At 35.3% G+C, this 17,769-nt stretch overlaps 1 protein-coding gene across 1 annotated transcript; it reads left to right on the top strand.

The window, feature by feature from the left end:
- The first annotated feature begins 5,432 nt into the window (after positions 1-5,432).
- On the top strand, positions 5,433-17,377 carry tmem182a (transmembrane protein 182a). The gene is given in 5 exon segments (NM_001013320.1): positions 5,433-5,792; positions 11,021-11,159; positions 12,717-12,815; positions 14,200-14,337; positions 16,385-17,377. Coding segments are annotated over 5 exon segments (747 nt in total). The 5' UTR covers positions 5,433-5,648; the 3' UTR covers positions 16,612-17,377.
- The last annotated feature ends 392 nt before the right edge of the window (positions 17,378-17,769 follow it).

Here is a 17,769-nt window from a genome sequence, read left to right as displayed (position 1 = left end):
ATTACGGTCTTGGGCAAGGAAAGGCAGGACACTCGATCATCCCACTGCAGTTAATACAGTGATGTTCTTAAGATAGTTGACATAAACAAACTCACATGGACCCCCACATGTACATTATTTCTGTTAAACTAAAATACTTTGGTCTAAGCAAAGTCAGACCTTACTGTCCTAATAAAATAATTAAAAAATCAAGGCATGATCATATTTTATTTTAGTAAGCGTAATCAAAAGGCTTTGTCTTTCATATAAGCCACTTTTGATGCCAAATGATCAATTAGAAGTCAAGCTATTATTAGTTGTTCCTAAAACTTGAATGGGCGACAAGGCTTTTTTTAGGTTTACATTAAAAACTAAATTGAAATTGTGTTCACAAAATAAAACTAAATTATATGGGTAGTTCATGTTAGTAAATACATTAACTAATAAACCTTATTGTAAAGTGTTACCATTATATGTAATAAAACCATTAATCAAATGAACTAAAATCAAACTGAAATGTAACCAGCAGATTTTAAAATAGTATCGAAATAAAAACGAATTAATAACTGACATACTGACAAACTGTTCTGACATCCTCACATCTCTTGATAAAGGAATGCATTTGATTCTCTATACCAGATCATATAACAGTTTAATTTAAAATAATGAACTCAAAGCAGCAGCAACTTTATCTTTATTTAACTGCAGATGAAAAGCACTATTGTTTCCCAGTATTATAACAGGATAACACGCGCAGAGGTAAATTTAGCTGCACAGGGGACTTTATATAAAACCAGCGCTGTTTATAAGCAAAACGCCACATACTGTATGTACTAAGACTTCCACCACATACAGTCATCGATGGACATCTGCTGCAATTATTTTTAATTTTAGCTTGCATAACTTTCTCCTGTATCTCTAATCTTTAAATATCCCTCTATGTCTTCAGTTCAGAGCAAATACAGGAGTAGCACTTTAGGTTCTGGGCTTCATTCACACCGCAGTGATAATTGGTCACAGGTTCATCTTCTTGGTGCAAAATACCCCACTTGAAATATAATTAAGGGATATTTTCTGTTTTCCACGTATCGGCATTTTTACCTAATAGATACAAGTAGAAACTGAAGCCTGACAATGCATAGTGTGAGCAGTTTGACTATTGTTTAACATTTTATTTTTGTGATTTTTTTGATAACCAAGCTGCATTTATTAATATAGCAAAAACAGCAACATTATGACAATTTAAAATAACCGTTTTAGCATGAATATATTTTAAAATGTAATAATAATTTATTGTGATGGCAAATATAACTTTTCACCATCACAGTCCAATCTTCATGATCTTGCTAAAATCATTGAAAATAATTAATTAAAAAAAGTGTTGTAAACTGCGTTAAGATTTTTTTTGATGAATAGAATGAATAGAACAGCATTCATTTAAACCTAAACTATTGTTAGAATTATCAGCAATCTAGCAGGTCCGGATCGTTAATGGACTACAACTCCAAGCATGCACCACACACACCAGTTCCTGATCCAGACTGATTACAAACTTGTACAGCTGAAGCTTATGCACAGCTTATGCACTCATTACATGGACTGCAGCACACAATCACAGATACATTGCTGAGTCTTGTTGTTACCTGTAAAACTTAAGAAACATTTCTTCTTGCCTTGCTCTGCCCTGTTTGATTCTTTGCCTTGTTTATTATTTTCTGATGTTAGACATGGGCGACGCAGTTGCGCAGTAGGTAGTGCTGTTGCCTCACATCAAAAAGGTCACTGGTTTGAGCCTCGGCTGGGTCAGTTGGCATTTCTGTGTGGAGTTTGCATGTTCTCCCCATGTTCCCATTGGTTTTTTCCGGGTGCTCTGGTTTTCCCCACAGTCCAAAGACATGCAGGACAGGTGAATTGGGTAGGCTAAATTGTCCATGGTGTGTGAGTGTGAATGAGTGTGTATAGATGATTCCCAGAGATGGCTTGCAGCTGGAAGGGCATCCACTGCCTTAAACATGTGCAAGATAAGTTGGTGGTTCATTCTGCTGTTGCGACCCCAGGTTAATAAAGGGACTAAGCCGAAAAGAAAATTAATAAATGAATGATGCTAGACACCTGTACCAGCCCCTTTGCCTGTTTTTGACTTCTTTTTTGGATTGTCCGCATAATACTGTTTGCTCCAGTGATTAACCCTTGCCTGCCTGATCATTCCTTGTATATTAAAGAATTGGCAATTGGATCCTCAACTCCATCGTCATATCGGTATTGTTGCAAATATGTTATCTCTATAAGAATATTAGATGAATATAATATGAAGAATAATAAAGTAAAAATAATCAAAAGCCACAATAAACAAAGCTTCCCCAAAAAATAAAACTCCTGAAATTGTTTTTGTAGCTTTGCAATGAATTTCTATAAGTATTTCTATACCGCTAAAATAAATTCACCTGGCAAATGCCAACTCTATCATTGCAATATATTCAAATGACAACAAGTCCTCCGTAGCTAAAATTTAAGATTTCAGGTTGGTTTATGACAAACACTATTAGCAGTTGACCTATCAAAACAGGCAGGGCACCACCTGACCAATCAGAGCAGAGCTGACTCTTGGAAAGGAGAGGTTTAAAGAGACAGCATCCTTAAACCAACTGTTTCAGACACTGTGGAAAAAAGAGATGCTATAATACTGTATATATATGATAAGAAAAGTAATGTGATTTCTGATTAATTCATGTGAACCTTGCCCAACGAAAGTAAACGATAAACCTATGAAACAGCATAACATGTCCTTGTTTAGTCTGAAAATTTAAGTTCTACTGTTATTTACTTACTTTTACCCCCTGAGACCTTAATTCATCTTTGGAATACAACTTAAGCTATATTAAACAAAATCCGAGAGCCCTCTCAGACAGCTATGGACACGAGACTTTCAAAATCCAAAAACATTGTAAATACATTCCATGTGACTTTATTGGTTCAACTGTAAAAAATATGTAGCTCCAAGAACACATTTGTATGCCAACATGACAGTAAAAGATTTTGTAAGAGATTTTGTTTACCTTTGTCTTCTTTCCCGCATCAGGTCATGGTGCGCATATACTAAAGGTCAATATAACAGATTGGAGTCAGCAGCACAACACTGTCGTTGACAATGGCAAACAGTTTTTTTGGGACAAAAGTGTTCTTGGAGATTTGTATGATTACAGATGAACCAGCCTGATCTCACGAGGAAACGTAAATATTTTACGTTTTGTCAGTTTAGTGGCTAATTCGTACAAGTTTAGTTGTACGAAAATGTAGGATTTTAAATAGGAGGCGTGGCTTCCAACCCCACCCCTAACCCCAACCGTCATTGGGTGATGAGCAAATCTTACTAAACTGTACAAATTAGATCGTGCGAATTCATACAAACTACCCACTAAATCAAAAAGTTACGAATTGCCGTGAGATTGCATTGGATGAACCACTGAAATTACAAAACTTTTACTGTGCTTTGAACTTTACTGTCTGTAGAGGTTCAGAAATCTAGCAGATTGATCCAGTGTACTTTTAAGGCTTGTTTGTGTTTATAAGATGCAAAGCAACGTGTGCTCATGCTTCATTTGTAAAAAAAATCAAGCTATTTTTTCATAAATCTTACTTTAATTATATACAGCTGCTCTGCTAACATGAAAACAACCGTCATATTTCCTAGTTCCTCCGAAAGCCCGCCTTAAAAGGCTCTGATTGGTCAGCTAACATAATGTGCTGTGATTCGCATATCGGCTCCACGTCATCGGGAAAAGCGTCATGCCTCTAATAGCATGTGCTGTGTCTCTACTGTGTAAATACTCTCAGTCAGTGTAGCTGTTAGCCATATCAGTTTGAGCCAGAGTCAGAGAGAAAATGAAAAGGACACCCCTCATGCCTGCTCTCTAAAATAAAGTCTGACAAGTGTCTTTTACAAATATTCGGAATATGTGTAAGTACTATGAAATGTTCACATATCTTTTGCGAGTTTGTTATTTGAGATGTTGAATGCACGGAAAGTAGCAGAGACTTTGCACGTGCTGGTAAAGATTGTGGGTGTTCACAGTGGTTTGATGGATAAATATGAATTTGTAGCTAAATTGTGCTCATGCTTCATTTGTAAAAAATCAACCTTTTTTTCATATGTCTTACTTTAATTATATACTGCTGCTCTGCTAACATGAAAACAACCATCATATTTCCTAATTCCTCTGAAAGCCCGCCTTAAAAGGCTCTGATTGGTCAGCTAACATAATGTGCTGTGATTCGCGTATCGGCTCCACGTCACCGGGAAAAGCGTCATGCCTCTAATAGCATGTGCTGTGACTCTGCTGTGTAAATATGCTCAGTCAGTGTAGCTGTTAGCCATATCAGTTTGAGCCTGAGTCAGAGAGAAAATGAAAAGGACACCGCTCATGCCTGCTCTCTAAAATAAAGTCTGACAAGTGTCTTTTACATATATTCGGAATATGTGTAAGTACTATGAAACGTTCACATATCTTTTGCGAGTTTGTTATTTGAGATGTAGAATGCACGGAAAGTTGCAGAGACTTTGCACGTACTGGTAAAGATTGTGGGTGTTCACAGTGGTTTGATGGATAAATATTAATTTGTAGCTAAATTGTGCTCATGCTTCATTTGTAAAAAATCAACCTTTTTTTCATATGTCTTACTTTAATTATATACTGCTGCTCTGCTAACATGAAAACAACAGTCATATTTCCTAATTCCTCTGAAAGCCCGCCCTAAAAGGCTCTGATTGGTCAGCTAACATAATGTGCTGTGATTCGCATATCGGCTCCACGTCACCGGGAAAAGCGTCATGCCTCTAATAGCATGTGCTGTGACTCTGCTGTGTAAATATGCTCAGTCAGTGTAGCTGTTAGCCATATCAGTTTGAGCCTGAGTCAGAGTTTTAATGGATAAATATAAATTTGTAGCTAAATTGTTTATGGTGCCAAACAGCATTTCCCATTGTTAACATCCTTGTTTAAGTCCTTGGTACAACATACAGTTAACGCTAGACAATGCATAAAACATTTATGGATAAGTTGGCGTTTCATTTTGCTGTGGCGACTCCAGATTAATAGAAACTAAGCCAAAAAGAAAATGAAAGAATGAATAAATGAGTCCCTACGACACCCTGCAGGACGTCAAGACCTGATTTGGTTTTAAAAAATTGGCTTTAGAGTTCACTTCTTAGTTGGTGGTGGGAATTCTGACAGACATTGGGAATGCAGGTCTCTTATGTCTTCATTTTCATTCCTCCCCTGATTGTCCAGCAGGGTGATATTTTGGTCTACTCGGCTCCTCTCTCTCCTGCAATCTCATTCTTAAACCACTCCTCTGAGAGCGACAGCAGGCACCTTCACTCAACTGACCAAAATAGCCCAATGGGCAGCCTTACACTGGTGTGCTATCATAAAGCCCACTCCAAACCCAGTGTCAGGTCTTGAATCACACATATAGACACACACCGGAGCGAAGAAGAGTCCTAGAAAAGCCACTTGTGTCCACATGCCATAAACCTTGCTGAGTAAAACCAGACTATTTTTTCTGACAAATTGTGAGGAGTTACATAATTTCAGTGCCTACTTCATGTGGGAAGGAGGAGAGACTGTTTAACAAGCAGTGAACGGGTGGAAAGGTTGCACTCTGAGATCATGAAGATACATGTGGCTGGATTTTTCGCTGGGCTCTTCGGTGCCTTGGCAACTCTGTTCATCCTCCTGTCTTTTGGCACGGACTATTGGCTCCTGGCATCTGAGACCTGCAATTCATATTCAAATAGTCCAGTTACTTCTGAGGTGGGTGTGTTGCTTCAAGTGTTTTAATATGGGGGGTAATATGAAAATATGGGCATTTTTGAGTATTTAATTGACATCATGAATGATGTCGTTTCCAAAATGCGAAAGATCTGAACTGTCTGATTAACTGTATCTTTTAGATTTCTGTGTACTTAACTTGAGCTCTTTGATCCTCCCTGATCCTCTCGCAGTAATGGGCATATTTGGTTTCCAAGCTGTGGCAGTCATATGACATCCACGTACGTCATTATTTACAGTCTCAGAGATTCAAGACTGTAGACTATCACATGCTGCAGTGTGATACTACACTTAATACTGAACAGCCAAACTGGAATCTCAGCGCAGTGGCTATTCATAGCGGTCACACAAGTCTGGTTTCCCCCATAAAGATTTGGGAGAGAAAATGAGATCCAAGTTAAAGGGATAGTTATTACTATATTTACTCACCCTTCACTTGTTGCAAACCAGTTGAACACAAACGAAGATATTTTGAAGAAAGCTGGAAACCAGTGACATTGATATCCATAGTAGATTCCAAAACTATTGAAGTCAAAGGTTTCTTCAAAAGATCTCCTTTTGTGTTCAACTCATATTTGGAGCCACTTGAGAGAGAGTAAATACTAAGTAAATTGTCATTTTTTTTGGGTAAACCACCGCAACTTTTACAAAGAGGTGATTTTGTATGAATTTGGGCAAAAGTAATTACTATGGAAAAGATTTTCAGGAAAAAAAGATTATTGTTTATTATGCCTAAACCCTACCATCAGTAAGGGTGTAAGAAAGTCACATGACTGAGTCATACAAATAATCCGCTTGTTAAGTGTGACGTCACGTGAAGCGGCTTCCGGGTCCAAGCGCTCTATTCAAATGTATGGGGAGACTCGTGAAGTGGTAATTATAAACATGTACAAAGCGATTTAATGCTTTCAAAAATCACGATCGCAATATATATGTGGCTCCTAGTTGCATACCGCATTAAATTCAAAATTCTCCTCCTTGTATTTAGATCCTTAAATAGCCTAGCACCCTCCTATCTCTGCAACATGCTTGTCCCCTACACCCCAACTCGCTCTTTACGTTCTGCTGACTCTGGCCTTCTCGCTGTCCCTTGGTACTGCCCCCCATTAAAGAGCCGCGGATCATTTAGTGTTATTGCACCCAAACTCTGGAACTCTCTACCACGCTCACTACGCTCTGCTAATAATATCTCTGAATTCAAATCCTTACTTAAGACTCACTTTTTTTCTGAATGCTTCGCTTCTAATCTGCCAAACGAACTACTTTATCTGATCCACCTCCACTTTGCTCGTATGTCTCATAGGTCTTGTTTGTGTAATTCCAGTTTGTTATATTTGACTTTATGTAAGTTTGTTTATCTTTTTGTTGCATCCCTTGTAAAGTGTCCTTGAGCTCTGGAAAGGCGCTATATAAATAAAAACTATTATTATTTTTATTATGTCCATGCCTAAAGCCTGGTTTATACTTCTGCGTCAAGTAACCGGCGTAACCCACGGCGGATGCAACGCGTGTAGCTGTGCATTTATACTTCTGCGCGCTGTCTCTGTTGGTCTGCATTAACCCTTCCCAAACGCTAGTTGGCAGTGAGGTGTAAATATTCCTCTGTGTCGAGTTTCTTCGGTGCTGTTTTGCTTTTCCTGAACACTTCCGGGATGTACAAGTGGCTCAAACTCGCTCATTTTGAGGAAGGAACCGGCGGACGTGCAACAACTTTACCTATGAGGTAAATACAAAACAAAACTTTCCATCCGGAGCTCTTTCACGGGACTCCACACTTGTAAATAATCGTTCCATCAGGCTTTCACCATCACGCGGCTCTCGGTCCCGCCCAGACTCGTCAGCGCTACCAAGCCGACCAATCACAGAGCTTGCGCTACGCGTCGTTGCGACGTGTAGTTACTTTTTTTGAGAGGTGCACGTCAGCGACGGCCACGGCGAAGGGCTATGCGTCAGCGACGTAGCATACGCCGGCGTTTGACGCAGAAGTATAAATCAGCCTTAATATCCGATGGCCAGAAAGTCATTCATTTTTTTATAAATTGTTACAATTTTGGTATTTGTGATGCAGCAAGCCCAAAGATTGTTGTATACACTATGACTTTATATAAAATTAACTTTAATGTGTGATATGAATTAAAAGTGATCACAAACAAATCATTTCTCAACTCAAATGAGTGGCGGCTTGGACCCGGAAACAGTATTACATACGTCACCAACAGGTCATCACTTAACAAGCGGATTAGCTGCTGAATATAAGAGTTGAATTGATGTTTGGGGAGGCTAAAAGATGAATGATAAGGGAGTTATAAAGGATATTAGCCAGATTTTGGCATGATCCATTTGTTGTATAGGGTGTCATGGTGTTTTGTAAATGGACATTGAAACTTTAAAATGGATTGGACATACTATAGTGTGTACACTCTCAGAAATTAAGGTGCACGAGCTGTGACTGGGTTGGTACCTTTTCAAAAGTAAAAACAACCTTGTAAAATTGTAATGTTAAGCTTTCACCGGAAGTTCATCGTTGGGTTTAAAACAGCTATGCATAGAGCTCATTTCTTCACATCTGTGACATTGACCAATAGGAGCACAGAACTTCATCCATACACAGCTTTAAAACATGGTGAAATTAAAGAGAAACAATGGCATTTGTGCTCTTTTAGGTGGTTTTTATGGCAGCGCTAGTTTTCCAATGACAAAACAATCTCTACAAAACATGCCATTGTTCATTGACACTCTTGTTTTAGGGACACTCTAAAATGCTGGGTTGTTTCAGCTCAAATTTCAGGCAATCCCAAAGGTTACATTAATATTATTTTAAAATGTATGTTTAAACCAATATGTTTGCCCATATTTTACTTAAATGTGGGTTGAAACAACCTTGCATTTTTTTAAAAGGAAGCTAATTCCACCATCTCGATGACATCAGGCATGTTGTTAAATGGATAACCTAGTTTTAAAATGTTAACAGCTGAAACCCATAGTAGGAAAAAATACTATGGAAGACATCAACATAACGGCTACCAACATTCGTCAAAATATTTTCTCTTGTGTTAAAATGAAGGGCCAGCAAATTATAGCAGAATTTTATTTTTTTTGGCAAAATGGCCATGTGATTAGTTGGGAAACAACTTTTAGCCTGAAATGTTTCTTGTCCACAATAAACACAATTATTATTTTTTCTTGACTCAATTTAGGTGTCAACATCATTTAATAAGGCATTGGACAAATTCATTTATTAAAATTTATTAGGTTAATGAATTAAAATAAAAACATGTTTATTAAGTTAATGAATTAAAATAAAACATTTACCAAAAGTTAATATTATGTTAGCATTTATTCCCCTTCACTTGTTCCAAATAACCTTTATGAGTTTCTTTTTATTGTTGAACACAAAAGAAGTTATTTTGAAGAAAGTTGAAATTGTGTACCCATTGACCTCCACAGTATTTGTTTTTTCCTTCTGTGGAAGTCAATGGTTAGTTTTCAGCTTTCTTCAAAATATCTCATTTGGTGTTCAGCAGAAGAAATAAACTCATACAGGTTTGGAACAACTTGACAGTAAATAGTGTACTAATTTTCATTTATGGGTGAACTATCCCGTTACATTTTTGACCAAGTCAACGGGTTTGTTCATATTTTACCCAAATGTGATTTAAAATAACCCACATTTTTAAATATCATAAAAGAAAAGAAGTGTATTCTGAACCTATCACAATCTGTTGATTGTTTTACACAAACGTTATAATTCAACCCTGAAGTTGCATCATGTACTATGCTAATTCTGTTTATTTTGACTGGGGGTGCTTGTAAATAAATGTACATATCTAAATTGTCTCTAGAATATATATATATATATATATATATATATATATATATATATATATATATATATATATATATATATATATATATATATATAAATATATATATATATATATTTTGGAAGCAATAAGTGCATTAATCACCTGCAGTCCAATTCATAGTTTTCCTGAACATTTAGGCTACTGCAGTAGCTGTGTTTGCAAAATGATAGCTCTCTAGATGGCCAGGCTGTTTACAGGGTTCTAAGCTTTTATTTGTTAAGCCTTGTGTTTACTTAAATTCTGTATACACAATTTGTCCTATGTCCCACCACTAAATCTCTAAAATAAAGCAGATACATTTTATTTCAATCCTCAAATCTATTTTGCATGAAGAAACAACCTCGTCTTCATCACAAACTTTCCTCATCAATGTTTTTAGCATTCTGTTAAGGGTCTACAGATGAAAAATAGACATTCTTGGCTAATTCTGGCACATTATTCAGTAATGTTTATTAATGTGCATTGACCCTGTAAACCAGGGGTCACCAAACTTGTTCCTGAAGGGCCGGTGTCCTGTAGATTTTAGCTCCAACCCTAATCAAACACACCTGAACAAGCTAATCAGGGTCTTATATGCATACTTGAAACACTCAGGCAGGTCTGTTGAAGAAAGTTGGAGCTAAACTCTGCAGAGACACCAGCCCTCCAGGACTAAGATTGGTGACCCCTGATGTAAACAAATGAACTAAACAACAACAACAACAACAACAACAAAAAGCACTCCTATTTGACTATAGTAAATGGTTTCTAATATTTTGTAAAGTACCAGAATAAGTCTAAAAAGTTTTTACTTGCAAGACAATATTCATAAAAGATGGAGCATCAGATTCTTATTTTGTGTGTGTGAATTTAGGGTGTTTGTTGTGTCATGTGTGTGCCAGTGCGTACCAGAGTTTTTGTGGTGTATTGTTTCATACCTGGCGAGTTGAAATATTGACCTAAAACGTATCTGAAGGACAACAGTTGTAATTTAATTGTGTACAGTCTTCAATAGATTTTTTAAAATGGTGGGGTCATTTTAAAGAAAAAGTCAACCAAACTTCATGATACAAACTGAAAAAAGTTATTTATGAAATTTTTCTGCTGTTAAAATGGTGTTTCAGCTTTGACCCCTAAGTCAACATGGTTTCTAGTCAACAAGCTAGTTTACATTGGGTTTCTCATCAATGTTGGAAATAATGTCTTTGGCATCTACTCGAAACTTGCATGCAAATGCATAAATAACATTACCCATCCACAGTCCGCCAGTGTCTGTCCTCCAGCAGTTTGGGATTTTTGTCATTTTCTCTGGCTCCACAACAGGTGTGGATTACTCTCTGACCTCTGCTCTCTGCTCCTTCACAGCGAGGTGATATTCTTGTCAACCAGGTTCCCGACCCCAATAGTGAAGCCCCGAACTTCACCTTTCATCATGAGGGCTTCTTCTGGCGCTGTACCTTCGATGACGTCATGAACGATGGCAATCTGTGGAAGTTCTGGTTTGGTAAGAGATTGTGTTTTAGCTTTTGAGCAATATACATTCGGAGATGTCTTTAGTTTTTCAGCTTTTTTAGCTGATGTATGCCAATGTTTATTTCTACACAATGTTGGGTAGGTTACTTTAAAAAGTATTTAATTACATTATTAAATTTTTTAATTACATTTTAATTACATTATTTAATTACATTATTAAATTTGTATTTCTGAAAAAGTAACTAAATTACTTAAGAAGTAACCAGTTAAACTCTGCGGACCCGGTACCATGATGTCATCGACTTTCGCTTAAGGATTTAAAGGGCTAGCATTGCACCAGACCCCTTTAAGTGGTTTCGTTTGAATGTGTAAAATCTATATTTTATGCACATATGCAACACTTTTTTTTTTGTTTTTGTTTTTTTGGTATATTATTTACATTTAAATACACAGTATTTTGGATACCCCAGCTGGATATTGAACATTGGTTAATTTTCATATATTTCATATGGTTCATATATATGACACAAGTACAAGTTATAGCTAAAATAAAAGCTCTTGCCGGTGCTCATACGATTCTAGCATTCTTTTTACTGAATTATACTCACAAATCAAACAGTTGTCGAATGAATCGCGGTGTTTCCATGGCGCAGAAGTGAAAACAATACAATTATGATCAATAAGCAGCCCCAGATAGCACAGACAGCTGTCATCTCTTACCTTATGCTGTGCACTTTTGGGTCATTTCTCCTCAGTTTTTGAGATGATGTGCATAAGCACTCCTTTTATTTGTCTGACATGGTCCAAACACAGTAAATTATGTTTGATCAAACAAAAGAATAGTGAAATATATTTATAAGTATTTATATATAAAATAAAATCCCTATAAATCTAAATACATAGACAATAGGATGTAAAAACCTTTTCATTCTCATCTTTCGAGCCCAGCAGAAATTTTTAGCTTTGTTAAAAAATGTACAAATTCAAACAAAACAGAGCAAAATAAATATTTCAAAGTAACAAATATTTAACACATAAATATTTTACACTATCGATTTCTGACTCAATTAATTTTTTCTTAACCATGTTTGGTCTTCTGTATATATATATATATATATATTTTTTTTTTTTTCTATTCTGCTCTGAATCTATTAAAACTGTAGTATTTAAGGCAAGCATGTTAAATTAAATGACTGTACATAAAAATTACTATAATAATAACCATATTTTGTAACTAAATACTCCCCATACTTTTTTATACCGTACTAATGTGTGTAAGAATAAATAAATAAAGGCCAATTCTGTAAAAATTTTACATGATGAACTAATCTAAACAGAAGGATCTGATTCTAGTATTTTATATCAGAAAACGTGCTGTGACCTGCTTACTGAATATAGTAGTTACTGTAGACCTCTTGTGAAGCTCTGTTGGAGACTTGACTTCAAATATCAAAGATTCAGGACCTGTTGCCAGGTTACTTAAGTCAGCAAACAGTTTGAATATGGAACACTTCTGAATATTTAATGAATTAATCATTTAAAACTCATCCTTTAAGAAAATTTGATTTCTTTTTCTTTTTTCTTTTAGAAAATCAGCCGCATGTAAGAGTATGCAAACCTGCATATCTTCTGCCCTTTCCATTCCCTGACCAGTCCTACAACACTACCAGCTATCAGACTGCTATAAGTAAGTTTATTATTATTTTTAAGTTTTTGTTAAGAAAGCTTACTTTTTTTTATTATAAATATTATTATTATTATTATTATTATTATTATTATTATTATTATTATTAATTTTATTATATCTGGTAAAAAAAAAAAAAAAGATTTTATGCCACTACATGTCAATGTCTTTTTGGTATTTATAAGTCATAATTTAATGGCTCATATTTTAAATGGAATAAAATATGCCTCTAGATGTCTTTTTATTTTAATTCATGCTGTATGAAAACTTCATTAATGTAGTGAAATCACATATGGTTTTAAGTTGCAATAATTTAATTAAATTAAATGTAATTTAAATTACATTGCATAACAAATGCAAACTCCACACAGAAACACCAACTGACCCAGCCGAGGCTCAAAGCAGCAATCTTCTTGCTGTGAGGTGACAGCACTACCTACTGCGCCACCGTGTCACCTTTCATTTTAATTCAAGCATTCATTGAATTTTTGTTTATTTTAAAGATCAATTTATTTCATTCTATATTTTGCTTCATTTTCAGCTTTTGACTTGGTTTCTGATCACGAAAAAGGCCATGATAGTGGTCAGGGTAAAATTACAATCAGACAAATACTGATTGTTTTATTTTATTTAACAATTATAACCTGCTTTAATCAATTTGTTTACATCACAATTTAGCTATACTGTGAATCAATACCACTGTCTGGCTTTATTGCAAATATCATTTAGTGCTATTGCACCCAAACTTTGGAACTCTGTACCACGCTCTACCACGCTCACTCCATTCCAGCAATAATTTAAATCTTTACCTAAAACTCACTTGTTTTCTGAATGTTACACTTCTAATTTGATAAACTGACCACTTTGTTTGATCAACCTGTACTCTGCATATTTGTCTCTTGGTTCTTGTTTTGTATTTCCAGTTTGTTATATTTTAATTGTACGTTTGTATATCTAATGTTGTCTCTACTTGATTACTAGTTCTTTCAATGTCTGTTTGTAATATCCCTTTTTGTTACATTCATTGTAAAGTGTCCTTAAGCTCTGGAATGGCGCTATATAAATAAAAAAAAATTATTATTATTATGATTATTTTTAAGCTGTCGACTTGAAATCAAAATCCGTCATATAGTATATTTTCCTGATGCTTCCTTTTCCCACACAGTCAGAATTCTTAGTATACAATAAATCCATTAAAACAAATTTTCAGTTGACGCCACAAATCTTTCAATCCGCTAAAATGAAGCAATTTTCAGCAAACACCCTGCTTCGCTCTGAGGTTGCAAACAGCATATGGCATTTGATTTTAGAGAATACATTACTCTGTATACAGTAGTGTTTTCCTCGCTAAATCTGCCTGGTGTTAATGAGAAGCATGATTATTCAGTCTACAGAGGCTTCTGGAGCGTCTCCATGTTGGTTGGTGTGGCTGCTGTGGTGGCCGGCGGTTTCATTATCATCTGTGCAGCTCCATTCGCCAGTCATCGCCTTTATAAAGCAGGCGGTGGACTCTACCTCATTTCAGGTAAGTTGGAGATTGCATAAGAAGCTACCGTGCACTCCATTAGTAATGTTAGCACACTTGGTAATTATAAGCAAAGGCATCTGCATTTTTTTTTGGATTATTTAACCTTTTGATCTTTTGCTTAAAATATTAGCTTTAATTGACTTTAATAATTGATAACTGATTTATTCAGTATTGAGTCAGAAGCATTGAGTATAATTGAGTATTGAGTATATTGTAATTGAGTATATTTACAATAATAGTGGAAATCTGGTCATATATAACCATACAGTTTCTAAAAAAAAAGAGTACGTCCCTTACATTTTTGTAAATATTTTCATGTGACAACACTGAAGAAATGAAACTTTTCTACAAGGTAAAGTAGTCAGTGTACAGCTTGTATAATAAGCTCAAAATAATGTCAAAACTGCTGGCAAGAAAAAACGTTCAAACTGGGCCCAATTAGACATTTTCTTTCCCCAGTGTCATGTGGCTTGTTAGTGTTACTTGAATCCTAATTCATCCCCTTTACCCTTAAATAATGCACTGTGTTTGAGAGAGTAGCCATTTTTAGGGGTGCACAAAACCGTTGTGAACGTTCTGAAGTGCACTCAATTAATCCCATAATGCACCACAATAAGGAGTGTACAACCCATGTGCACTCGACAACTACAAAATATGCATAATTCGCTGTGAAAGTTCTTGCGCAGATCTTAATTTTAAATTGCTGATCACAAGATGGCATCCATAGCGGATTCCAATCAGTGTAAGTTTCAAAATAAAATATTATTTACTTTTAGTCATTTAGCGCAGTGTGGACCACCAGCTATGCACATTTTTCAAGTCTCCTTAACCAAACACACCTGATTCAGATCATCAGCTCATTAGCAGAGACTGAAAGACCTGTAATGGGTGTGGCAGACATAGGAAACATCCAAAGCTGCTGTTTTTTACCGTAAATTTTACGGATTTATTTTTTAAACTATTTATTTTTAACGGTAAAATACTGGCAACCACAGCTGCTGTTTTTTACCGTAAATTTTACGGATTTATGTTTTAATTTATTTATTTTTAACAGTAAAATACTGTCAATCACAGCTGCTGTTTTTTACCGTAAATTTTACGGATTTATTTTTAAAAAGATTTATTTTTAACGGTAAAATACTGGCAACCACAGCTGCTGATTTTTACCGGAAATTTTACAGATTTATGTTTTAAATTATTTATTTTTAACAGTAAAATACTGGCAACCACAGCTGCTGTTTTTTACCGGAAATTTTACAGATTTATGTTTTAAATTATTTATTTTTAACAGTAAAATACTGGCAACCACAGCTGCTGATTTTTACCGGAAATTTTACAGATTTATGTTTTAAATTATTTATTTTTAACAGTAAAATACTGGCAACCACAGCTGCTGATTTTTACCGGAAATTTTACAGATTTATGTTTTAAATTATTTATTTTTAACAGTAAAATACTGGCAACCACAGCTGCTGTTTTTTACCATAAATTTTACGGATTTATGTTTTAAATTATTTATTTTTAACAGTAAAATACTGGCAATCACAGCTGCTGTTTTTTACCGTAAATTTTACGGATTTATTTTTTAAACTATTTCTTTTTAACGGTAAAATACTGGCAACCACAGCTGCTGTTTTTTGCCTTCAATTTTATGGATCTACTTTTTACAGTGAGTGTCATCTTGTATAAAACTTGTATATGTATAACTAAGTTAGTTTTTGCTCCTAAACACCCTTGAGCTACCAGTTGTTTATGGCGATTGCAGAGTCTGTGGGTGTGTTATGGGTCAAGTATAGTTAGTTTACGTTAGTTTACTCAGTGCATTTCCATTTATTAAAGCAAAAGATCAAAACATTAACAAATAAATATACATAACTTTCAATAAAAATTATATTTAATATAACTTTCACAGGGTGCCAATATTAATATAAGATGCATTTCTTCAACACAATGTGTTTTAAATTTCACAAACATTTACAGTCACTGCTGTCTCTTTCCTCTTTATTTTCATTTCTCCACCTCTCACTGCTGTCACTTTCTCCAGGTTTCTTCGTTTTAGTTGTCACAGCGATGTATGTTATCTGGATAGATGTTCTGGATGTAATAAGTTTATATACGGAGTATCAGAAGTTAAATAAGTGTGCAGACTTCGAGCTGAATAAGACTTACGGCCTGTCCTTCATGTTTGCTCCAGTCGGCGTGTTCTTCTGTTTTCTGTCTGGTCTTCTCTTTCTAGTGATCGGCCGCACAGACCATCATCAGTACAACTGATATACTCATGAATGATGGTAATCATCAGAATGCATTAAAGGGATAGTTCACCCAAAAATTGAATTCTGTCATCATTTACTCACCTTTCACTTGTTTAAATCCCAAAAGAAAACACAAACGTAGATATATTTTTTTTAAATGCTGGTAGCTAGCACCAATTGCAATCCATGGTCATTTCTTTTGTTACTACAGAAATCAATGGGTGCCAGCAACTAGCATTTTTCTAAATATCTTCTTTTTGTGTTCAACAGAGAAAGGAAACGGGGAGAGTAAATGCTGTGGTAATTTTGATTTTGGGTGAACTGACCGTTTAAATATCTATAACATGTTTGGGATGTGTTGACTTTATGACAGGCTGATGTGCAGACTCTTATAGTATTTTTTATAATTTTTGTTTTGGTTGCTTCAGTTTTTGGCCATCATGTGTGCTTTGAGCAGTACTGTAAACAGTGATCACGAATGGTTTGGGAACACTTCATGCATTAGTTTTTGTGGTTATAGTATTGCACACATGTGTCTTTAAAGAACTGCTGCATTTTTATATTGCCTGGGGAGGAATATCATTTTGCCTGCTTTTTAGATTTGCATTTACACTTTCTGTTTTGATTATTAATTGATTAATGCATTAAGTGTTTTCCACCCTCAATGCTTTTAAATAATCTGCAATGTACTGTAAAAATGTATATGATCAATCAGTCCTGACAGCATATGTTTAAGGTCATTGTAACTTATTAAACTAAGTTAATCATGTTCTAACTTAATTCTATAAGTTACGCATTAAGCTGTTTTAAGCCAGTTTAACATAATATAAGGTTAATTTGATTCAGCTTAAAAGTTTAAAGGTGCAGTAGGTGATCTGCCTAAATGCTAACGGTTAGCATAATATCTTTGAAATGAAGTCCCTTCCCTGGTGTCCAAAGCCACACTTTCTAAAGTCACTAATGCACACATTAAAGATGGCAGCAGACCACCCGCTAGTTCATGTCATTCGCCAGTTAGAAAACTTTATAGTACTTTAAACACTACAACTCTGAACAAAAACTGTGTTATTTCTAGCACGTTTTCAGTTGTGTAGCAAGCAAAACTTGTCATAATGTGCAATATGTCATGCATGCAAGGATCGCAGGTCTCACTCTCTCACACTTTGTCCCAAAGTGA

Source organism: Danio rerio, chromosome 9, assembly GCF_049306965.1.
Source record: "Danio rerio strain Tuebingen ecotype United States chromosome 9, GRCz12tu, whole genome shotgun sequence".
NCBI lineage: Eukaryota > Metazoa > Chordata > Actinopteri > Cypriniformes > Danionidae > Danio > Danio rerio.
This window is presented reverse-complemented; position numbering and strand designations above follow the sequence as displayed.